The sequence below is a fragment of the Salvia splendens genome, chromosome 14 (assembly GCF_004379255.2).
Source record: "Salvia splendens isolate huo1 chromosome 14, SspV2, whole genome shotgun sequence".
Classification (NCBI taxonomy): Eukaryota; Viridiplantae; Streptophyta; class Magnoliopsida; order Lamiales; family Lamiaceae; genus Salvia; species Salvia splendens.
Window position 1 is genome coordinate 21,581,280 of NC_056045.1, and position 25,004 is coordinate 21,606,283.

At 39.8% G+C, this 25,004-nt stretch overlaps 2 protein-coding genes across 4 annotated transcripts; one reads left to right on the plus strand and one right to left on the minus strand.

Moving 5' to 3' along the window:
• Positions 1 to 3,675: 3,675 nt before the first annotated feature.
• LOC121764338 lies at positions 3,676 to 4,569 on the minus strand. The gene is made up of 2 exons (XM_042160375.1): positions 3,967 to 4,569; positions 3,676 to 3,798 (listed from the first exon to the last, which is right to left on the minus strand). The coding sequence occupies exons 1-2, from the start codon at positions 4,567 to 4,569 to the stop codon at positions 3,676 to 3,678; spliced, it is 726 nt and encodes a 241-aa protein (XP_042016309.1).
• A 16,905-nt stretch (positions 4,570 to 21,474) lies between these two features.
• LOC121763525 lies at positions 21,475 to 23,770 on the plus strand. Of its 3 annotated transcripts, none has more exons than XM_042159558.1 (2): positions 21,475 to 21,778; positions 22,526 to 23,770. In XM_042159558.1, exon 2 carries the CDS (start codon positions 22,599 to 22,601, stop codon positions 23,559 to 23,561), a length of 963 nt encoding a protein of 320 aa, XP_042015492.1. In that variant the 5' UTR covers positions 21,475 to 21,778; positions 22,526 to 22,598; the 3' UTR covers positions 23,562 to 23,770. The 3 variants fall into 3 exon arrangements, with proteins under 3 accessions (XP_042015492.1, XP_042015493.1, XP_042015494.1); XM_042159559.1 differs by having other exon boundaries at positions 22,541 to 23,770; XM_042159560.1 differs by having other exon boundaries at positions 22,557 to 23,770.
• The last annotated feature ends 1,234 nt before the right edge of the window (positions 23,771 to 25,004 follow it).

Consider the following 25,004-nt stretch of genomic DNA (forward strand, 5'->3'; position numbering starts at 1 on the left):
CAAAATTCCAATTACTTAAAAAGAAGTCACAAAAGTTTGGGATGTTACATCCTTCCCCTCTAAACAGAAATTTCGTCCCGAAATTTGATCGTCTCACACAAACAGCTCGGGAAACTTTTCTTTCATCTTATCTTCTAACTCCCACGTAGCTTCCTCGGGACCATGGTGCTTCCACAACACCTTCACGGACGCTATCACCTTGTTCCGTAGCTCTTGTACCTTCCGATCTAGGATTGCTTCGGGCCTTTCCTCGTAGCTCATGTCGGGGGTTAGGATCACTTCCTCTTGATGAATCACATGCTTGGGGTCGAACACGTACTTGCGCAACTGCGACACGTGGAACACGTTGTGCACGTTCCCAAAGCTGGGAGGTAACGCCAAACGATACGCTACAGGACCTACTTCGTCAATGATCTCGTATGGTCCCACTAAACGCGGTTTCAGCTTGCCTTTCACTCCAAATCTCACAACTCCTCTCGTCGGGGACACTTTCAAGAACACTTTGTCACCAACGTCGAATTTGATTTCCGTTCGACGCACGTCAGCATACGATTTCTGCCTATCTTGAGCTTCCTTGATCCTTGCACGGATTTGATGCACAATTTCAGTCATCTCCTTTATGGCGTCGGGTCCTAACATCTTCCTCTCTCCGACCTCATCCCAGTAAAGTGGGGATTGACACTTCCTGCCATACAAAGCTTCGTACGGAGCCATGTCGATCGTCGCTTGATAGCTATTGTTGTAGGCGAATTCAACCAATGGTAGAACCGTTTCCCATCTTTCCCCTCGATCTAAGACAACTGCTCGCAACATATCTTCAAGTGTTTGAATCGTCCTCTCGGACTGCCCATCCGATTGCGGGTGATATGCAGTGCTGAAGTTCAGATGTGTGCCCAATTCGCGTTGCATACTCATCCAAAACTTTGATGTGAACTTCATATCGCGGTAGGATACAATGGTCTTTGGCACTCCGTGCAATCGCACAATCTCGTTCACGTAGAGCTTTGCTAGTTTGTCCGCGCCATAAGTAATCTTAATCGGTAAGAAGTGCGCGCTTTTAGTAAGTCGATCAACGATTACCCAGATTGCGGTGTTGCCCCTTTGTGACCTTGGAAAACCCGTCACGAAATCCATAGCTAGATGCTCCCACTTCTATTCGAGAATCTCAAGCGGTTGTAACTTTCCATATGGTCGTTGGTGTAAGGCCTTCACTTGTTGGCATGCCAGACATCGTTCCACATATGACGCTACGTCTCCTTTCATTCCATTCCACCAAAACCGTTGCTTCAAATCCCGATACATCTTCGTGCTTCCGGGGTGTGCGGTGTAAGGCGTGTCGTGCGCTTCACTCAAAATCTCCTCTTTTAGCGCCTCCTCGCTCGGCACACACAATCGTCCATCATACGTCAAAGCATTATCCGCCTCCTCACGGTAATGATCAAGCTTCTCGGCTCTCACCTTCACACGTAACTCCTCCAACTTTCCATCACGTCGCTGGGCTTCTATGAGCTTGGTTCTCAAATCTGGCTCAATCACTAGCGACGCCAACCTTGCACCTACTGTCTCGGGCGCTTTTACTATCTCCAAACTCATCTTGTCGAACTCGTGAATCAAAGCTTCCTCTTGCGTTAGGAAATAAGCCAGTTGAGGTTGGTTCTTCCTACTTAAAGCATCGGCGACCACGTTTGCCTTGCCCGGATGGTAATTAATACCACAGTCATAGTCCTTCACGACCTCTAACCAACGTCGTTGTCGCATGTTTAGTTCCTTCTGCTCGAAGAAGTACTTGAGACTCTTGTGATCGGTGTAGATTTCGCATCTCACTCCATAGAGATGATGTCTCCAAATTTTCAGTGCATGCACCACTGCTGCTAACTCCAAATCATGCATCGGAAAATTCAACTCATTCGGTCTCAACTGTCGGGAAGCATATGCTATCACCTTCCCATCTTGCATTAACACACACCCTAGTCCTACTTTCGACGCGTCCGTATAGACGGCGAAGTCCTTGTCGGGTTCTGGTACCGCTAGGACTGGTGCTGTAGTCAATTTCTCTTTCAACAGTTGGAAACTCGCCTCACACTCTGGCGTCCAAACCACTTTGATTCCCTTCTTAAGTAGTTGCGTCATCGGTCTCGCAATTTTAGAGAATCCTTCAATGAAGCGTCGATAATATCCCGCCAATCCCAAGAAACTGCGGATTTCACTTGGCGTTTTTGGCGATTTCCAATTCTGTACGGCCTCGACCTTTGCTGGGTCTACTTGAATCCCATTTGCCGTCACAATATGACCAAGAAAGTTCACTCGAGTCAACCAAAACTCACACTTACTAAACTTGGCATATAGTTTCTCTCTTTGCAACGTTTCCAACACTGTTCGTAGGTGCTGTTCATGCTCCTCCTCGTTCTTCGAGTATACCAACACGTCGTCGATGAAGACTAACACAAACTTGTCAAGATACTCGTGGAAAACTCGGTTCATCAAGTCCATGAAAACGGCTGGGGCATTGGTCAGACCAAACGGCATCACGACGAACTCATAATGGCCATAACGAGTGCGAAAAGCAGTCTTAGGCACATCCTCTCGTCGGACCTTTAGTTGATGATACCCTGATCTCAAATCCATTTTCGAGAATACGCCCGCCCCTCGAAGTTGGTCAAACAAGTCGTCAATCCTTGGCAGTGGGTACTTATTCTTCAAAGTCATCTTGTTAAGCTCACGATAGTCGATGCACATTCTCATCGTTCCGTCCTTCTTCTTAACGAACAGAACTGGCGCTCCCCATGGTGACACACTGGGTCGAATGAAACCCAAGTCCAACAGTTCCTGCAACTGGACCTTCAACTCGGCCAACTCCTTAGGGGCCATTCGGTATGGCGCCTTTGATACTGACGCTGATCCTGGTTCTAAATCAACGGTGAACTCCACCTGTCTGTCGGGTGGCGGTCCTGGTAAAGCTTCGGGGAACACCTCGGGAAAATCTCGCACCACTGCCACGTCTTCCACCCTCAATTCTTTCTTTTCTTCCCCATTCAAGTATACCAGATACGCCGGACGTCCTTTCCTTATCATCGTAGTTGCTTGCAATGCGGAGATTATGGAGGTTCGTCGGTTCATGGAGATCCCGTACAAGATAGTCGGCTCTTCGCCCGGGGCTTGAAAGGAAATCTGCCTCTCTTTACAGTAAATCGTTGCGTGGTTCTCGGTAAGTCAATCCATTCCCAAGATTATGTCCACATTCTCCAAAGGCATAACGTGCAAAAGTTGGGCCACTACCCCTAGTTCTCCTAACACAAACTCTATGTTCGAGCAAGTTCTCACAATATCAATCAATCCTCCAACCGGTGAAGATACATTCAATTTCGATTCAAGCATAGCAGTAGGGAGTTCTAAGGCATTCACACATGACATGGAAATAAAAGAGTGCGAAGCACCCGTATCAAACAGCACAATAATAGGCAGTTGTTGGAGCGTTCCCATACCTGCCAAATTCTCCTTGCCCTTGCTGGCTTGGGGTCCCTGCCCTTGATTCCCTTTGAGTGCATATGCCCTTGCTGGTTGTGGGGCCACTTGCCGAATTGGTTGAGGCTGCTGTGGTGGTCTTTGTCCTTGCCCGTTCTTCACTCCACCTTTGTTGTTGTTTGGGCACTCTCGAGACATGTGCCCGTTTCCACCTCAGGCATAACACTGAATGCCTCCAACTCGGCACTCCCCAACATGATGCTTGGAGCACCGATTACAGTAGGGTGTTCTCTGTGGGTTTCCCCTCTGCTGTGGCACAATTTGGCGCCCATGATTCTGCGGTTGCCGAAAAGTGGAGAAACGCCTCTTGTTGTCAAAAGGAGCTCGGTTTCCCTCCCATTTCCTCTTGTCTCTAAAGTTCGCTTGGGGTGCAGATGGGGTAGGGTTTGTTGTCCTCTCATTCTTGGGCAGTGCTTCCTCCACATCTAAGGCACAACCCAACACCTCGGAATAAGGAATTCCCCTCCGACTAGCCACTGCGACCCTTATCTCTGTCCTAAGGCCAGAACGGAACTTCGCAGCCATCTTCTCGTCTGTATCCACCAATTCTGGCGCATAACGAGTCATCTCACATAGGGCGCGGTCGTACTCTGTGACCGTCATACTTCCTTGCTTCAACGTGTGGAACTCCACTACCTTCGCCCGCCGATAACTTTCCGGAACATACTTGTTGTACACCTCTTCCTTAAAATCCTCCCAAGTAAGCGCCTCACGGCGAGCGGGGTCCATGGTTCTCTTCTTTGTTTCCCACCAAAAGTCAGCAGGTCCTGTCAGGTGATAAGTCACGCAGGCCAGACGTTCTCTGTCCGTGCGTCCCATGAACTCAAAGATACGCTCAATATCGCGCACCCATGCCTCCGCCTTCGGGGGCTCTCCCAACCCGTCGAATTTGGGTGGGTTCTCTTTGCGAAAGGCTTTGATATACTCCATTTCGTTTGGTTGGGGTAGAGGTGGTGGTGGAGGCGGGGGTGGATTGCCGACACTTCCTTCTGTCTGCTCCCCCACATTGTTCTCCACACGCGGACCACGTCTACGTCTCGGGGGCATGTTGATCTAAAACACAGGTTAGCACCGTTGTGAGTACATCGTTATTAAAACATCATCGCTTTCATGCACGCGTACGATACGATAAAACACAATTACTTAAAAGCACGTGAAAAGGGAAACTTCCATAAATAACGTGGAAAGGAAAACAAAGCATTTGTTCGGAAAACAAAAAGGTGCTACTTCCACTGTCTTAACAACTTAAGGAAAAGAAAACAACATCACACATCTATCTAGTGCTAATATCCTCTTCCGGGTCTTCTTCCTCTTCCGGGTCCTCTTCCTCTTCTACGTGGTACTCCTCAAGCATACGGAAATATTCTTCGTCATCCATACTATCATCCGTGTTAACATCCACGTAGTCATCTTCGAAACCTGGGACCATGCCTCCTTGTGGTACGGCTTCTCTTACTGCCGTTGGTTTAACCTCGATCACATCTTTGTCTTCCCAAACGGTTTCATCTTCTTCTTTCTCTGTCGATGGTGGTCGCTCGGAACGTGAGTCAATCAAAGCACAGGTTAAGGCCTTTAGAAAACCTTTCATGTCGCCAGCCATCATCTGGTTTCTTGGTTCGTACCACGTGAACCGACTGGCTGTTGTTTCCATCCAAGGCTCCCAATTGTCGGGCATCAACTCGAATTGTCTCCTTATGCCATCATAGGCCGTTACATGGTACCCGCAGACATCTCGCCATAGGGTCTCAAAACGGGCAACAACCTCTCTCAAGGCTTTGCCTTCCTCTCTCTCATAGTGGTCGTAATCGTATATCGCTTGTCGCATTCTGGCACTATACTGACTGCTCTTAAGCGCGGTTCGTTTCGTTCGCACCATCTATGTGAAGACGAAAGTTTCTTTTAAAACCCAAAAGCATTATTGTTTGTTCGAAAAAGTTCTTAAGTTTGTCGCGTAGTTCGAAAGTTTGTCGTTGTCTTAACGTTTCATATCTTTGCATGCTATCGTTGTAGTATTTTCGCGCATAAAACACATTTAGCAACATCACTTAGTTCATACTCACAAGTATTCATGCCATATTGATATCACCTTTGCACATACGATACATGTCTTAATTATCATGTCAATCATACTTGTATTCCACGCAATCATGTTATTACAACATCATGTTTACGCACATAATGCATGCTTAAGTTATCATACTGATCATGCTCATATAATCATTCCATTACAACTCATCCTCATGCATATCATTCATTCACATGCATAAACTTGTCAAATGTCATATCATATTATCATACATTTTAATGCATCAATCTTGCATACTTTCGACAATTTAAACATACCTCACTTTCATCGGTTGAGCGTGATGCTTTGGATGTTGAGCCTTCGTGACACTTCTAGTCAAATAAGGGTTCACTAACTTAGACTTAAAGTGAAAGAAGACTCTCGGACCAGAGCGAAAGAACAAGGCTCTGATACCACTCTGTCACGACCGCCCAACAAGGGGTACCACAAACGCGGCGATCGTGACCGACATGCATGGATTACAATTTAAAAAGAACAACTTAATTAATTTGAAGAAAGGAAAACACTTAGTTTAAAGATTTTAAGGTTATATTTTTTTTGAAAAGACATAAGATAAAATACTTTTAAAAAGACAATGGGAAAAATTAGACTTAAGAAAAATAATAACTAAAAACTAAAGTAGAACAAGCACTTAACTTAAATCTCGGAGAATACCATTTTCAAAAGACAACGTAGATGCACGTTTAAAACCTAACACCACCATACATGTTCCAACACCAAAACGAAAAGCTTAAGGTCTTAAGACATAAATTAAAACATAGCAGCGGATAAATAAGGTTCAAGGAGAGTCAAGGATCACGCCTATGTATAACGACACAACGTATCCTAAGGTCTCTAGCCAGCTCAACATCCACCGCAACATCCCGCTCAACCTGCAAAATTTTTAAAAGAAATTGCAGGGCTGAGTACTTGTTGTACTCAATGGGCTCATGCCGAAAACATTTATCAAGTTATGTCATCCATACCAGTGATCTCGAGTTTTATACGCAGTAATGAAAATATCACGAGAACACAAAAAATGTTTCATAGACTGGCCAGTCAAATAATCTCCCCACTTTTCACATCAATCCAACAGTCACAACCACAGTGCGACGAAAGTGTGGCCACACTATTCGCCCACGAGACCGGCCGACTTGCAAGGACGGCTCACGATCCCACTAGTGTACACAGCCCGATAGGGTTTACGGCCCTACTCGGACCCGAATTCGTTTCACAAAACAGCCATATAGCCTAACGGAGTAAACTCATACGAACTAGGCATCAGGCACACAATCTCATAACAAAACAGTCCATGGCATGACATAACAGTTAAACCACCCTTGTATCTCCACATAATATTTTTCGGAAAAGTAAAGAGGTTTGAAAAGAAAGTCCACCTCGTTCTCTTAGCAAAATCACAACCCAACCTAGCAACTCTCGATCCTCGAGTTCACGAAAACACAACACCCTTGTCAACGACAACACAAGTCAGTCTCACACAACAACATATCACTATGCATGTCCTATCGTTTCTCTCTCATCGTTCTCCTCAATCCCAAAACCCAACATACATCACAAGGGTATAAAACACACGTAACACCTTTCAACTTATTGCAAGTGATTTCAACATTTAAACACGTTCCTTGCACATACATGCATCAAATAACACTTTTAAACTTGAAACTATGTGTCATTTAATCAAGGCAGAAAACTGGCAGAATTGCGCGACCGTTTTGTAAAAATCACTTTAAATTCACCCAACCTCAAAACATGCTAAAGTTTGGTCACGATACAGAGGACACATTCAAGTTCATCCATGAAAATTTTCATATCGAAATCACGTCATTTAGTCAGTCATATCACATATTGAACTCTCTGGTCGGAACATACAATTTCTGACAGTATTACGCAGTTCATTTGAAAAATTCACCATATATTCATACGATGCCCAAAAAGGCTGAAAATTTAACAAAACACAGAAGACACTTCAAATTGTCATATAGTTCAAGAATTACATCAATCGGAGTTCATTTGGTCAGTCAAACAGAAAACGAAACATTCATGGCGAGAACTCACGTTTCTGGCAGATTTGCGCAGTCGACTTCAAATATTTATTAAAAATTCATTTTTCGATAAAACAGGCTGAAATTCACACGAGACACAGAAAACATCTTGAAGTTTACTCATTAAAAATTTCGTAGCAAAATTCGTTCGTTTGATGGGTCGAATACAGATCATAAGTCACTGGTCGAGCATCACAGAATTCTGGTTCAAATTCGAAAATAGGGTTTTTAAATTTCCACAACGAAAACAGCGATTCTTCATGCTCGAAAACACATCATCATGCTTACACGTTACTCATACACCTTGTTGCATACAACTCATCTCATCACCACATTTTCGATCCGACACACAAGATTTCAACCAACAAAAGCAAAAAAAAATCAAACAAGTTCTTACGACACACGATTTTTCCCCCGTTAAAACTTGCGATCTATCAACCTACACTCTCTACATGCATGTAGGACCCAAAACATGGTTCAAAAACGGAAGAGGAGGAGAAGTGTGCGATTATACCTTCCTTTTGACAAAACGAAAACGGTAGAAACGTGGAATGGAGCGATTCGTCGGAGTTTCTCGAAGATAACTTCAACGGAAGCAAGATCAAAGCTTGAATGGAAGGTTTTTGGAGAGGGGAGAGTGATGGAGGAGACAAACCGTGTGGGAGTGAGGGAGAAAGGAGTGGACGATATTTTTGGGGAATGGGGGCTAGGGTTGATGTTATTAATATTTATAGTCTAGGTTAAAATAATCCACACCTCATGAATTAATTAAATTGTGGGAGATAAAAAAAAATAAAATTCCCACAATTAAGTATAGAAGTAGGCGTGTGGTTTGAATGGTGGGGAAGTCAAAATTTGTTAATTTAATTACAAGGAGATATAGCAATATTTACTTGGAGAGAATATTCACAACTTAGGAATTAAAGGTGAATATTCCATAAACAAGGGAACAAAATAAATTAAATCTCCAAGTAGGAATTAATATGGTGGGGGCCGAAAATTTCAAGAGGAAATTTGTACAAGGAAATTATTTAAATCCCCAATTAAATAGAATAGGATTTAAATTAGGTAATTTCTTTATGGAAAAAGGCTCCCATAAAAAGGCAACAATTAATTAAATTCCCACAAGGAAAAATAAGCATAGGGGCGTGTGATATGGAGGAAAATAAAAGGAAAATATTCACACCCCAAATTAATTAGACATAGGAATTTATTTGAATAAAAAGGGATTCCACAAATTAGGAAAAAAATAAAATATCCCTCCAAAATTTCTTGGAGGAGACGAAAATTGCTAAGCTCAAATAGCAAAGGAAATATCCCAACTCTCTATCTATTTGGGTGAAGGAATAAATTTTAACATGATTTAATTGGATTAAATTCAAAGGAAGGGAGTCAATAAAGCACCAATTAAATCAAATGAAAATAATTCTTTCTCCTATAGGAGATTTTCGAACACTCCCAAGGAAAATAAAATGGAGTTCGAATTTCATGTAGTACTACTTAGAGGTCATTTGGTTTGGATTTAATTTGGATAAGTATCCTAAAATAATTAATTAAATCCACTAAAAGAAGTACTATTTCAATAATTAGGAAGGGCCGAATATTTCAATGAATCGACTCGAGAAAGGACAAATGCATGATCCTATTAATCTTTTCCCCACATTGGAAAAACGATAAAATCTCAAGCTCATCATTCCACAATTACCACGGCAATTTTTCACACAAAGCACTTAATCACATAGAATCAAACGTTTCAGAATTCCCCAAAATTCCAATTACTTAAAAAGAAGTCACAAAAGTTTGGGATGTTACAATCAGGGGGGCGAAATTAGATTTATCGAGTCTGTTCTGTAATAAATGAAACTTATGTGGTGGCAGATATAATTTAGGCAAACAATTAGGGTTTGGTATAAAACCAAACCCTTTACCTCCATCCACGCCGCCACCCATTCCGTCTGATCCTCCCATCGTTCCCGCGCGTCCGGCGAAATTGCCGGCTCCCCGCACGTTGCCTCGACCAGGTTGAACTCATGGGTTCGCCGTTGGTCCTGGTCCACCATTTCCCCATGATTACCATTGCCAATTTGCTTCGGTATCCCTTCCTCGTTCACTCCGACGACTAATTTGGCCTGAGATTGAGGTGCTCTCGCCTTCTGCCTCTCTTCCCTCCACTCCGGGTACCCCAATCTCTTGAAGCACGTCTCATACGTGTGTTTTTGCTTGCCAAAATGCGAGCACCAGAGTTTTGACGTATCTTGTCGGTTCCCTGGTCGACCAGTGGCTGCGGGGCGGGTTGGTGGTCCGTGTCGCGATGAGGGGCGTTGGCTCTGGGCAGCGAACCCGCTCCCAATTCTCCCAGATGATGTATCTCCGGCGTAATTGCCGACGGCTTCGGTGGGAGGAGACGACGCCGATGGCATGATGTTCCGTCGAGCCGCCTCCGTCTTCACCCATCGGTAAGCTGCTTCGACTGATGGGTAGGGATCTTCTTTGAGGATCTCTCGTTTGGTTGAATCGTACTCCCCGGTTCAGCCCGGTCAGAAATTTGAACAGCCTCTTCTCATTCGAATGGACTCTGTATTGGTTCACACCCTTATCGCAGCACGTGATGGGTTGTTTCTAGCACCGGTCGATGTTGATCCACAACCCGTTGATTCTTCGGTAATATGTTTCCAAATCTAGATCTCCCTGTCTGATTGTAATTGCTTTCTCCTCTAAATCATAGATTAGGTACTTATCTGCTTTGTTCTCGAATGTGATTGCGAGGCTATCCCATAGCGCCTTGGCTGTCAAGTGGTGTGCGAAGTCGGCAATTATTTCATTCTCAATGTTGTCGACGATCCACGAAAACACCACCAAGTCGTCATAACCCTTTCTCCCGGGTTCTGGGGTTCGTTTCGGATATGTGAATAGGCACCTCGGCCTCTGATCTTGATTTTCATAAGTCGAGACCACAACGGGTAGTTCTTTCCATTAAGCTTGAATGCCACGGTGACATTCTTGTTGTTCTTCAATTTCGCCGATTGGTCTGGTTCTGGATTATTTTTGACGTCTTTTGTATCTGACATGGTTTCGATGTTGTAGGTTTCTGGTGGTTCGGGTAATTTCTGGTTTGGTCGGAAAGGTCGAGATTGGTATACCGGCTATGATGAGAATTCTGAGCCTCCTAAGAGCTTCTTGCTCTGGTACCATGTAGAAATAGGGTATGAAGATCTTTCTTATTGATACCTTTAATGTACAGAGATACTGCAACTCATATAGGCTACAAATCATACAAATAAGGTAAACCTAATTTACATTAATGGCATTCTATCTTTGGTAAATATTCTTTCATATCAATTACATATAATCCTCATGATTTCTTTCCTACATATACAAATCTGTAAAAGATAATAAATCGAAATGGCTCAGTTTCGCACAGATAAAACCTTTTACCTCTGATTTCTTTCCTACATATTCAAATCTGTAAAAGATAATAAATCGAAATGGCTCAGTTTCGCACAGATAAAACCTTTTACCGAATATCTATCTCAATGGAAGGAAATGGTTACAACTCAAGAACCACATGAACACCCTAAGAAGGGCGGGCTACAACCAAAGTTGTTATATTTTCTGTTCACTTAGAAAGAATTTCTATCTGTTTTGCGAACCAGAACACTATAGTACGTAGGTGGATGAGGCAGTTTCTATCCAATGAAATTATAAGAGGGAGCAGACCCTAACGAGACAGTGAGACGGCCTAAAAATGAATACGCTTCACTTATAATGAGACAGAGGGAGTATATCATTGTTTTAAAAACTTTTATCATTGTTTTATACTCCTATTTTGTATGCCATGTAGGTAAAGCGTTAACGACTTTTAAACACATATTGGGGAATGTATCAAATTAAAAATAAGATGAACATTATATATAATTTATTATGCAGCAAATATTTTATACTGATATGAAACAAATGTAAAACATTTTGTATGAATTACATAATTACCTTGAGGATCTACAATTTATGATTTTTGAGAAGGTATATTTTATATTTCTCTTGTGCACGATTAAGTGTCTCAAGTTTCTTTCGTAACAACCCCCACCCGGTCGTCCGCAGGCCAATCAGGTGATGTCACAATTCTGGTACCATAAAGTATGGCAATTTAAAATTTTTAATTTCTGAATTATTCAAAAACAAATCTTTAAATAAATAATTAATATTTACAATTATAGCGGAAGTAGCTTCGTATAATATTTAGTGCTAACATGCCACAACTAACCATTCGAATGACCTATCGGTAATAGAGCTCAGTGACCCGCCAAGGATGCAGTGCTGAGACGGACATGAAGAAACCTCAACTAGTACTCTCCAATGCTAACTAACCTGTCAACACTTTAGCCAAAATTCTCTACAAGTAATAATCATACAACTTAAAATTCTAACAACCCATATTATTGTTTTATTTACCATTTATTACCACACCCATCATATTATTATCATTTTATTTATGTTCAACATAATTTGGGCAGCATCTCCCTTATAACCAACACGTGCCTAAAATCCAATATTAACCAATATCAATCGCAGAACATATCCACAGTCTTCATCATTCCCAATAGGCATCAAGTATATTCCAGATGATATCTTTACTTAATATTGCATACCAGCACATATAATACATATACAATCATCAACGATTTTACGAATCCAAACACATATATAGACAAATATTTTGAATTACCTTTAACTCATTAGCATTTTACTTATCCATTACCTGATCGTATCAATATATTTGTACTAACAGTCAAATCAATCATCCACGACGTCAAATTTCCAAACTATGTCAACAGAAGTGTATAGTAATACGATTCTTCGCATAAGCCATAAACATTGTCTGCAAATTCTTAGGTTTGCAATATTTATATCATAAATCATCATAATCATGTAACGGAATCCATTTAATGTATAAAATATTAGCTTATCAAATTATAACAGAAGTTTCATATCAATTCATATATTATCACACACGTATTGTCACATATATCATCGCATATATTTGATCAACACATCACAGAATTTCACGCATAGCCCCTTTCATGTGCTTAGTGACAGACTAGGGTACGCGGACCAGATCAGAAACTATATCAGATTCAGACGCGGATTTTGTCCTCAAGAGGACTCCGCACAGATCACCCATTTAGGGTGCAGACAGATAATCAGATCACCCGAAATGCATATCAGACAGATCAGATAGGTGCCCATCAGATAACAGACGGTCCTCGCTTCGGTTATCCAGAAGACGAGAGATCACAGATAATGCAGCGCTGCTGTCCTATGGCATGCCAATTATACCCACAGAATACACTCAAGCACGGGGCGTAAACAGAATCAAATCTACTCATTTTCATCTCAATACATATTCTCAACTATTTCCAACATAACACATCAACAACTTATTTTCACACCATTTCATATCGAATTTATGGATTAAATTCCAACACTCTTAAAACCATCCCAGATTCTCATCAACACAGACAGATCAGATCTCATCACAGATAGATAGATCAGACATCATCACATTTAATCATATTTGTATACGTCTCATCATCATATATCATTTATCGTATCCACCTTAAAGCCCATTTCCACATTTATATAACCATCTTCACAGTCACAATCATACTCCCTTTTTATCTTTCATTATCAACTCATTCAACGGTTCATCATATTCTCATATTTTACTACATAAGTCTTTTATCACATAATTACTCATAATCAGTGTTGTTAGGGTCGCGGGGCGCATCGGGTCGATGAGGTAAAAATTCGGGTCGCGAGTCGACGAGTCGACTGGGTCGAGAGACCCACAAATCTAGGCAAATTGTTTTGCCTTTTAATATTAAATAAAATAAATATATTGCTCTAATGTTTATAATATATCAAATAATATAAATGTAGACGCAATTCATGTGAATAGAAATAAAGTGGAAAATAGAAATGATCAAAATATCAAAACAATTCATAAGTCATAACACAATAATTAATTGATACCATTGTCTGAAAATATCAAAACAAAGGAATATATGAAGGGTGACAACAAAAGATCTTTGAATTGTTTATTTGTTTAGGAGTGAAGAGGCCGAATTCTAAAGTGTAGAAAGTAGGTTTGAAAAGTTTGATGTGGTGCATGCATATATATAGAGAATTGTGATTCAGAGAGTCAGAAAACATGTGAGAGATTTGAGAAAATCAGAGATAGCATATGTTTAGGGCGACCCAGACGACCCACTCGACCCAGGAGACCCACTTGACCCAGGCGACCCAACGGCGACCCAGTATCTCGATCAACCCACCCATGTTGGGGCGGTGATGGTCTCGACCCAGGCGACCCGAGCGACCCGAACGACATTTTGACAACACTGCTCATAATTTACCAAGACAATATGTCACATAATAATCACATTAAAACACATAAGAATATTAGGCCATTTAAGTGCTGAGCATGCTACCTGGACGGCGTTTATTTCCAAACCTTTTCATTCGTCGTTTCTTCTTTCGCCGATCTTTTTCCTATCCGTTGCAAATATTTGGATTTAGCTACTTTATAGCATTATAGCACACATAAGTTTATAAGGAAGGGATACTACTACAAACTAAACTCTTTCATTATCCTAAATGTAAAGTAATTCCATGATTCATCATTTAACTTCTAATGTATCGCCTGCACTGGACTGATTTCTCATCAACGTGCTATATTCATTCAAAAGGCTTTAGAGGCGTAAACCCTTGATATTTTCAAATACCTCTGGAAGTCTAGTTTACAATGCAACAAGATTCCCTCGAAAATTCCTAATGGTTCGAGAGATATTCTCCTTTCACCACAGACTACCAAATCGAACAGTTTCTGACAACATATAACAAACAATTTATACATGTAGTAAATGGACTCCTAAATTTTCCATAAAAATTAGGGAACCTTTAGACCCATTCCAGTTATTTTTAAAATTGGTAAATCAAGGTTTTTACTGTTCTAATCTTGCTAAAGAATTCGGAACATGGGACTGAAAAACAGAGGACTTAATCCACTCCAAACTAATGAAAAAAACATGTTTATTACCACATTCCCAAACCATTTCTAACAAACCAACAATAAAATCCTATCATCCCTAACTTATGGTTTGTCCTCTATGACATTTCACAGATAAAGGTTCGATCCATTCGAAGCAAAGCTCAAGCTATAATCAAATATGTCTAAATGCTACTACATATTCAACATTAGTTCAAAGAATAAAGTCAACCAAATGCCCTAAGTCGTGAGGTCCGAAAATTTAATATCTCAAACTAATTGAAATACCAAAATATATGCATCAAAATTGGGATAAAAAGTAGACCTACCTCCAAATATTCCACTTAAGTAATTCCTTCAATAATTCATTGGTAGAAATGTGAGATTTGTGAACAAAATGGTTATAGAGAAAGGAAGAGGGGCTGCCGATTTTTGTGGGAGAAGAAATGAGGAAGAAGAATGCCCATTTTGATGCTTAAAAGTGATCCTCAAACAATTAAAATAATTTGTGGACAATATTTAGCCATTTGTCTCCATTAATTCACTCATTTGTATTTTCAAATTTCTAGACCTTTCTCTTCAAGCTGAATGGAATGTCTCGGCCCTCCACAATTTAGGTAAGGCCATCCATAATAGGAATATCCCAGCAATAGCCCAGCCATAGCCTAGCCACTGCCACATTATCAGCACTAAAAATCCTCCTGCCACATCATCAAAACAAGCAAATAGCCCAGCAATAGGCCAGCCACATACTATCCACATCACTATTAACAAATATATACAAAATGAAATAATTAACAATCACACAATATACGGAATTAAATTTACGACACAAAAACAAGAAAATTCACTAATATTAATAAAATTTTAAAAGTACATTAATTAAAAAAATTACATAATTAAAAAAAACTAACGGCGGGCAATCCTCCGTGCCCATAACTCTTCAATTAAATCCTTTTGGAGTCGAATATGAGCCGTCGTTTGGCGCATGTCGGCATGTGCTTGTAGGAGGCCGGCCACTCCGTACGTTGGGGGCGGCCACGCCGTGGCTTGGACCTGCTTCATTATCGTCGTTGACCCAATTGGTCAGTTCGCCACCTTCATCTTCGACAATCATGTTGTGCATGATAATACAGGTGTACGTTATATCAGCAATGCATTGGACATTCCACAAACGCGTTGGACCCTTAATTGCCGCCCATCAAGACTGGAGCACACCAAATGCGCGCTCCACGTCCTTGCGCGCCGACTCATGCCGTGCCGCAAAGTAGGCCTTCTTCTCATCTCCTGGGCATCGGATCGTCTTCACAAAGACGGGCCACCTAGGGTATATCCCATCCGCCAAGTAGTAGCACATATCATGTTGGTTGCCGTTGGCGACAAAACTGATGGCCGGACCGACGCCCTGGCACTGCTCGTTGAAAAGTGGCGACGAGTTGAGGACGTTGAGGTCGTTGTTCGAACCAGCTATCCCAAAATACGCGTGCCAAATCCAAAGCCGGTAATCAGCTACGGCCTCCAGGATCATCGTGGGATTCTTAGCCGGACGTGTAGAACCCCTTCCAGGCTGCGGGACAGTTCTTCCACTCCCAATGCATACAATCTATGCTGCCTAACTTACCCGGGAACCCATGCTGACTCCCGTGCATCCGCAACAGATCTTGGCAGTCTTCGGGGGTAGGCGCTCGGAGATACTGATCACCGAATACTTCTATCACTCCCAGACGAAATTCTTCAGACATTGCAGGGCAGTCGTCTCACCGATTTGGAGATACTCGTCCCACATGTCTGCCGCGCCTCCGTAGGCCAACTGCCGGATTGCCGCAATGCACTTTTGAATAGGTGTGTGGCCGGGTCTGTCAGCCGCATCGTGCCTGAAGCGGAAATACAGATATCGAGACTCCAATGCGTTGACAATAGGCATAAGCAGGTCCCTACTCATCCTAAAATGACGCCTGAAAAGGTTGGCGTTGAACCAAGGCTCCTGTGCGAAGTAGTCTTCGTATAGGCGCTGATGTGCAGCTACGTGATCCCGATCAATCACACTGCAGCGGTGGACCACTGGGGGAGGTCGAGGTATCGCCGGCTGCAAGGCCCTTTCCATCCATTGGTTTATCGCGTTGGTCGTATATGCATCCAACGCTTCGGCCATTCGACGTTCGTACTCCTCAGCATCCCCTCCGCTACCACCACTACCACCACCAGCGTTACTCATTTCGCGTTGTTGCTCTTGTACAGAAATTAAGATAGAGAGAGTACTCGTTAAAACAAGTGGTGCGAATGAAAATGACGAGCAAAGCGCGTATATATAGTGTTTCGGAAAAAAAAATTTAAATTTCACGCTAGGCGGTGCGCTGAGTTTTCCGGGCGCTGCAATAGCGCCGAGCGGATCGCCCAGCGCCACGCGACCGCTTAGCGCTGCGCGGTTTCTCTCTCCGTTCGCCCGCTGGGCGACTGCAATAGACCGCCCAGCGCCGGCGCTCGGCTGGGCGGTCGGCTGGGCGGCATTGTGGATGATCTAAATAAATTGGTTTATTTTATGTGATTTTACCATTTTCCCGTCAACATTAAATTTTATATTAACGCTAATCTAATCCTTAATTTCTTCTTACTTCTTCTACCCACATTATGCTTGTAAAACTTAATTATAATGGTACAATACCTCTAATTAATTTTCAAGAATAATTCTTAATTAATTTGGCCTTTTTCGCCGTCGAAACACTCACCGAAAATCTGATATACAAGTTTTACACTTCTTAATATATTTCTTCTAATCTCTCCATTTCCAACCTCATATTATTTTCTAACACTTAACTTTTATTTAACCACTTTCTAATCATATACTTTTATATTTCAATTTATTTCCTTCTTGATTTCGAATTAATATGCAAAAACATGTTACAGATAAATTATACTAGTTTCTAATATCATTTCCATTCTTTATAATTCATGTACTATTTCAAAATCTTCACTCTCATAACATTTTAAACATATTATTAATCACCACTACTGTCAATATCGAGTTATTCGACAAGAGTCCTGATTCTCCGTTTTCCTAATCGGAAAATCAATTTCCGACTAAGGTCATTTCTTTGGGGTGTTACATCTTTTTTGTCTTTACATAATTAAATTTCTCATTTACTTTTTTTCTAAATAATTTGGTAATAGATCTAGCATTCCACTACTCATCTGACTCATGTTTTATTTTATAACTAATGCATAAAAACTCACTTTAATAACTTTTTCTATCTATTTTTTTATTACATCTTTAAAAACTCAAGTCAATTTATAAGACATTGACAATTAATCGTGAAGTAACAATTTCCAACCCTATCCAAACATATTTTTTATTGAAAATAAACTAACAAACTACCCAATGAACATACTAGTAAGCACATAAAAATATTCCTTCTTTTTCAATTAAGCTGGGGCTAAACTTTTGCAGATTAAGAAATTGTGTTGAATAAAAATATAAAAGAGGTATAAAATATTCCCCCCGTCCCATAAAAATATGAGTATTGGATGTGACACGGAAATTAAGATAAAATTGGTAAAGTAAGAGAGAGGGGGGAGAATGGTATGATAAAGTAAGAGAGATGGTACTTAAAATAGTGTTAGTGAATAGTATGACCTACATTATTAAATTGATACTCCCTCCGTCCGGCAATAGGAGTCCCGTTTTTCCATTTCGGGACGTCCGCTAATAGGAGTCCCGGTTCCCTTACCATATTTGGCAATAAAAACAACCCCTACTTATTCACATAAATATAAAAAATGCCCCAAATTAATTCCCTAATTTCCAACCCCAATCCCCTCATCTCTACCCTCATTTGTGTGATTCACTTTCTCTCTCTATCTCTCACTCTCTCATTCTCCCTCTCTCTCGGGAAACGTAATCGCCCACCGCGCCTGCCGCCTCCACTGCCTCCATCGCCCGCCGTCTCCACCACCTCCTATCAAAACCCTAATCGCCCGCCTTTTTTCCTCTCTCTGAAATGGAATACAGTCCAAAACATTGCCCTAATCCCCTTGATCTTCTTCCTACCCTTTGGCCACCTGTGCCTTTGGCTGGTGTTACACAGGGCTTGTCCATTATGAAGCTCATCGAGGAAACACTAGACAGAGATGGGGAGTTGGAAAGAATCAGAGATGCATTTTTGATTCATTAATCTGCGTTAGTGTCATGTTGTGTGCCTGATTTGTGAAATTAATTGCTGTATCAAGTGTGATTTTTAGAGTTGTTAATTTTGCAAAATTTGTTCTTGAAAATCAATTCTTGTGTCCTCTGCAGTGTTTGCTCTTTGATTCAAATTCGGTGTCGATTCATTAATTGTTTTTTGAAATCAATTCAAAACGGATTTGAAATTAAAGTGAAAATTTCAGTGTGTGTTTAGCTAGAAATCTGGTTATGTTTAGGTTGTTTAGATCTTAGTATTGTGACTGCAATTAGTGTGATTTGGTGATATACAATTTGAAACTAAAAACAAGAATTCAAAAAATAAGAATATGAAAGTCAGAAAATTTTGGTATAAAAGCTAAATTTATAAATTAAACATTTTAAGTGGGACCCAAATTCCAATATCACACTCTATTTATTACACACTCAAACTCTTTCTTAAAACCCGCGCCACTTGTGAATGGGACTGCTATTGCTGGACGGAGGGAGTATATAACTTTTCAAAAAGGGAATGCACATATTTTTGTGGGATGGACGAAAATGGAAATTGCACATATTTTTATGGGACGAAAAGAGTATGATAGATAAAGAAAAGTAAAATAAATGAAATATTATTTTTACCAAAAGAGTGAACTACCTCAAAAGTCCATAACTTTTCGGTTTGTGACACTGCAAGTCCCTAACAAAAAAAAATATCGTCAGATGACCCTAACGTTAAACATAATCACGAATCATGTTTTTTTAGTCACTTTTCAGACGAAAATGCCCAAATGACTTGAAGGGCATTTTTGGCAATCCTTAAATTCGCTGACATATGAATTCTGTCTCATTTATGTCAACAACTTCTTATGTGATATCCTAATAAGTTCTGATACTTCATACGTGATTAAAGTTTTGTCAATAATTGTACACAAAAAAACTTCTTATATTCCTTTATTTCTAGTTAGTGGTAACAATATACTAGTTATATCATATATGAAATTCATTGAGAAACAACAAAAATATGGAAAAGTGAAGTTGTTTATGAAATAAAATCTGAATCAATAATACACAGAATAAAAAATATTTCACAATTAATTAAATGATACAATATTATTTTCTTGAAACACTGACATTTAAAATATTTTTTCATTATATATCATCGAACTAATTTGTTAATGTAAGCCTAACTTTAAGATGATTTTATATTTATTAATATTTTATTAAGAATTTTAATTTAGCTCAAACTGAAATTTTTAACATCATATGAATATTCAATCTTTATATATAAATTTGCATAGTTTCTTGTCATTCATGATAAAATTGAATCATGAGTAATATTTTGAAAATATTCAAGCATGTGACATAAGCTATTTAATACTTGTAGAATTTTTTTATTAATAATAGTATCTGAAATTAAGACAATGTAAATTTATAAATTAATACTGCAAAATTGGGATACTATCATAATAAATAAAATCGATCGATAAATCAAGGTAAAAAACAAATAAAAAAGTTGTGGAAATAGAAAACATTAAAAAATACCTGAAAATATGTTTTATAAGGAAGAAAAGGTTCTTTGGCGCTATTTTTTGGTCCGAAAAATATAATGGAGTGACAGAAAGGCCCTTTTAGGGCCTGAGGGTATTTTGGTCCGGAAAAATATGATTCGTGATTATATTTAACATTAGGGTCCTCTGGCGCTATTTTTTTTTTGTTAGGGACCTACAGTCTCACAAATCGAAAAGTTAGTGACTTTTGAGGTAGTTCACTGTTATCAAAAAAATGAAAATAATTCGATTAATGTAAAATATTCCGAAAAGATATAGAGTTAAGGCCAAAATTGGTCCTGAACATATGTCTATTTTACGATTTTGATCCTAGACATTATCTTTTGAATTTTTGCATCCCGAACATTTCAACTCGGATCACAATTGGTCCTAAACTAAAAGTTCTGTCAATTTTTAAACGATCAATATTTTTAAGCCGTTTTTGACCAATTAAAGCTTTTAATCCCAAATTATTTTCCACCCCAATATACTCAACCCATCGGTCTTTCTCCTCTTCCAAACTCAAACCTTGCAAAATCCCTAATATAAAGCAGGATGAACTTAGAGCATCCACAATGGCGGCGAGCGGACCGGCTAGCCGATTCCTGGCGCTGGCCGGTCCGCTCGCCGAACCATTGCAGCCGGCGAGCGCACGCCGATTTTTGGGCGCTGGGCGATGCGCTCGCCGATCGGCTGGCCGCCATTGCAGGCTCCCGATCGGCCAACCGATTTTTTATTTTTTATTTATTTAATTTTTTAAAATTAATGTAATTTTTTTTATTAATGTACTTTTTTAAAATTTAATGTTATTATTGAATTTTCCCGTATCTGTGTCGTAAATTTAATTCCGTATTTTGTGTGATTGATAATTATTTATTTTTTATAATTTTGTTTATTGTGACTAGTCTATTGCTTGTCTCGTTGCTTGTCCTGATGATGTGACAGAAGGAGTTTTTAAGTGTTGATGATGTGGCAGGAGGAGTTGTGGCTAGCGCTTGTCTAGAACCACGAGAGACGTTCTTAATTGGGACGGAGGGAATACCAAAAATGCACTCCCTTATTTTCCCGAATACCTGTACTACCCTTGGCTGCAAATCTGAGATGAAATCCACATCACTCCAACCGCCACAGATATCATTGCTTCTCCAATTCATCGGCGACGAGATACGCCATTGACGACTGTTTCCTGACTATCTGAAACCAGAAATCGACCTACGCCACCCTCAATCTCTACCTTTTTCTGTATTCTGGAAATTCCTCGATTTAGGTTTTTCTCAGCGAAGGATTGGAAATTCAGATTCACAATCGGTTTCGTCGTTTTCCATCGGAACTTGTTGCCTCTGCTTCGCCGCGTTGAGTTGCAGTTATCCACTTGAAGTAAGATTTCTTTCTCCAGATTGTTTGATTTCAGCGTAGGCGAATTTTCTTCTGAAAGTTTGTTGATTCTATATATCAGAGAGTTGCGAACATAATTGAGTTAGGAATCATTTCCGAACTTGTTGAATTTATTTTATAAATTTAGAATTCTTTACTATTCTTTCGGATATAGTATGTGTTTAAGTATCACAGACTGAATGTTGGTAGTTTCATTTTTGTTGTCTGTGTAGTTAATGAAGCTCCACATTTATCAGATGTTGGAAAATAATGAGAAAATGCAAAATTGGATTAGACACCACACTAGCTATCTTGCTTTCAGAGGTTGGTGCAATGTAGTTGATTAAAATCATCTTTTAGTGTTAGAATAAGCTGATCTGATCCACTATAATCCACTTAGTCTGACAAAAACTTCGCCCTATATTTATGCATCAAACTCTTGTGTATTAAGATATTGGAGATGGTGATAATCCTTGGCAAGTTTGAAGTAGCTGCCAATTTTTTTGTTCATTTAAGATTATGAATTAGAGGCTATCGCAAGCCAGCCTGAGGCAGAGTGAAAAATACGAGGTTTCAGTCACGTTATGTCTATAATATACTGAGATGTTTCTTATTTGGATAGTAGTTTATGCTTTGAATTTAGATATCAGTGTTTACAATTTATCTGACATTTTACCAAATGATTTGATTACATCGAGATAGATAGGCTCTGTTTTAGTTAAATTGTAATATAACTCAGTTTATTTGTAGAGTTTTAAATTTCAGCAAAACTTCTGGTCAGAGGCAAAAGGGTCCAAGAAAGCTGAGATTCACTGATTGCCGGATGGCACTGCTTCCATCAAAGGGAGTGGTCATTTCAGTTCCCACGCTAGTTCTGTCAGCTGCAGCTTTTGCGATCCTCCTATTCTTCTTGCTCTCAGCCAGCTCACCCGCTTCCGTTCCTTGCTCTTGCTCCACCCCGACTGGGGACTACAGCAGTAAGATAAGTGGAGAGCATGTTTCAACGTCAGCTGAGGACATAGATTGGTTGAAGAGTCGTGTCGAAGCGAATGGATTACATATGCAGCAGAACATTCTACGTAAGGGCATAAACCCACGCACTCGTCAACAGCAGCTCCAGGATCTTCTTCACTTCAAAGGCATATCTCACTATGAAGGAGAAGATGCTAATAACCATACTGCCCTCCCTTGTCCCGGTGAGCTGCTTGTAGAAGAACACCACAGCAATTATGGGGAGCCTTGGGCAGGAGGAAGGGATGTATTTGAATTTCTTGCAGAGTCTGCCCACGTCACACCAAATTCAAAAGTTCTTGAGATCGGGTGTGGCACACTTCGTGTTGGCCTGCATTTCATACGGTACTTAGATCCAGAGCACTACCATTGCCTAGAAAGGGACGAGCTCTCTCTAATGGCTGCACTGCGCTATGAGCTTCCATCACAAGGCTTGCTGTATAAGCGTCCTCTGATTGTAAGAGGCGAAGACATGGATTTCAGTAAGTTTGGTTCTGATACCGTGTACGATTTGATATATGCCAGTGCTGTTTTCCTCCACATGCCCGACAAGCTCGTCTGGACAGGCCTGGAGCGGTTAGTGGGTCACCTGAAGCCTCTAGAAGGTCGAATCTTTGTCTCACACAACGTCAAATTCTGCTCTCGATTGGGAGGTGAAGAATGCACGAAAAGGCTGACTAATCTGGGCCTAGAATATAAAGGCAAGCATACTCATGATAGTTTGCTCTTCAACCACTACGAGATATGGTTCGAGTTCAGGCGATTTAAGGCTTAAGTAGCACGAGGTATCGATCCCCGATTGTTCTTCCATCCATGGTGTGAAGCGAGCAGAAAGTCTTGATAATGTACATTATTGCAGAGGAAGTTAGAACACTATCCAGAGGTTCTGTTGGTGTTGATCTTTTATTGCCCTTCTCATTTTCCAGGTTCTATGCATTTAACCCTTATTCAATTGTATTCTTCAATATATATCTTTAGCCATTACCTCTATTTCTGAAAAATGCTTAAATGAACTTTTCTTTGCGTTGTGCACATAAAGCTTTGGCGAATAAAAACAATAGATTCTAGTTGTAGATAAGTAGTTGCAAACGTGTTAGTGTTAATTATTTAGTTACATTGATATTTCACTGGTTACAATTTCTTTTATTATTCTTTGACTATTCTTGATAGAGAATGGTTTCCACTTACATTAAAAAAGTTTCCTCCAAAACTCCAATTTTTTTTTGGGAGTGATTGGATTTTACGAGATTAGTAGACTAGTAGAGCGTTCATTCACCTAGTCACAAAACATTGATTGAACTAGTTGTTCTTCACTCTTTTTTTTTCTCATCGAATATTAAACAATTCTAGAACACAAATATTTACCCGTGTGGTTTTTTTTTAGTTTTTTTTTTTTTTGTAATTTTTCTTCAATATACATTGAAGTTGAACGAAATTAATAAAATTATCAAAGTTCAAACATGATTTCCTAAGAAAATTTTACAGATGTTTGACTTATTTATATCTGCTGAAAGTAGTATTGCGCTGTCACCCATATTAGAGAAACTTCATACTATTTGAGAGACTTCTGAAAACCTAGAAAGATATTGGCCAACTAAAATCTTTATTTATTATTTTCATATAGATTGAGTAAATTCTTAAGCCAAATTATATTCTGAATAATATGTTCACATATATCACTTTTAGACCTTTTGGAACACCTTTCCACTTGTAAATATTGCTCTGATGAATTTATTTGACAGCTCACAGCAATAATACTTTGACAGACTTGAAGATATATTTCTTCTTTCGTTTTATCTAGTAATTTTTTAATTTTTTGGAAAATCTCTCCATATGATTTGACCTCCACGCAATTACTTGTTGGTTAAACTAAAATGGTCTCTATCATTATCTCGCTTTCATCAAATAGGAGTATAGCACATTGACCAAGTATTTTTTTTAATAAACTATTACAATTGTTTTCTGGATTCACATAATTATAAGAAATATTGGTACATAAATTACTAACTTTAGCCTAATTTTAGGATTTTTTACAAATTTTGAATTGATCTAAAATATCACAGAATTTGCATTTCGTGTTATTTTCCAACCTGACACAAATGAGATATTTTCGGCAAAAACTTATTCTACGTGGACATTGATTTATAATAATTTAAACTATTTTTTTTAAAGTTTGTGGCTAATTGGATAAAAAAACCACGTAGAAAGTCACGTTGAT

Coding starts and splice junctions, on each gene's coding strand:
- LOC121764338 (XM_042160375.1), bottom strand. CDS start 4,569: ATGCCCCCGAGACGTAGACGTGGTCCGCGTGTGGAGAACAATGTGGGG. Junction 3,799..3,966: donor GGGGAATTCCTTATTCCGAG/GTGTTGGGTTGT, acceptor CGGCAACCGCAG/AATCATGGGCGCCAAATTGT.
- LOC121763525 (XM_042159558.1), top strand. CDS start 22,599: ATGGCACTGCTTCCATCAAAGGGAGTGGTCATTTCAGTTCCCACGCTA.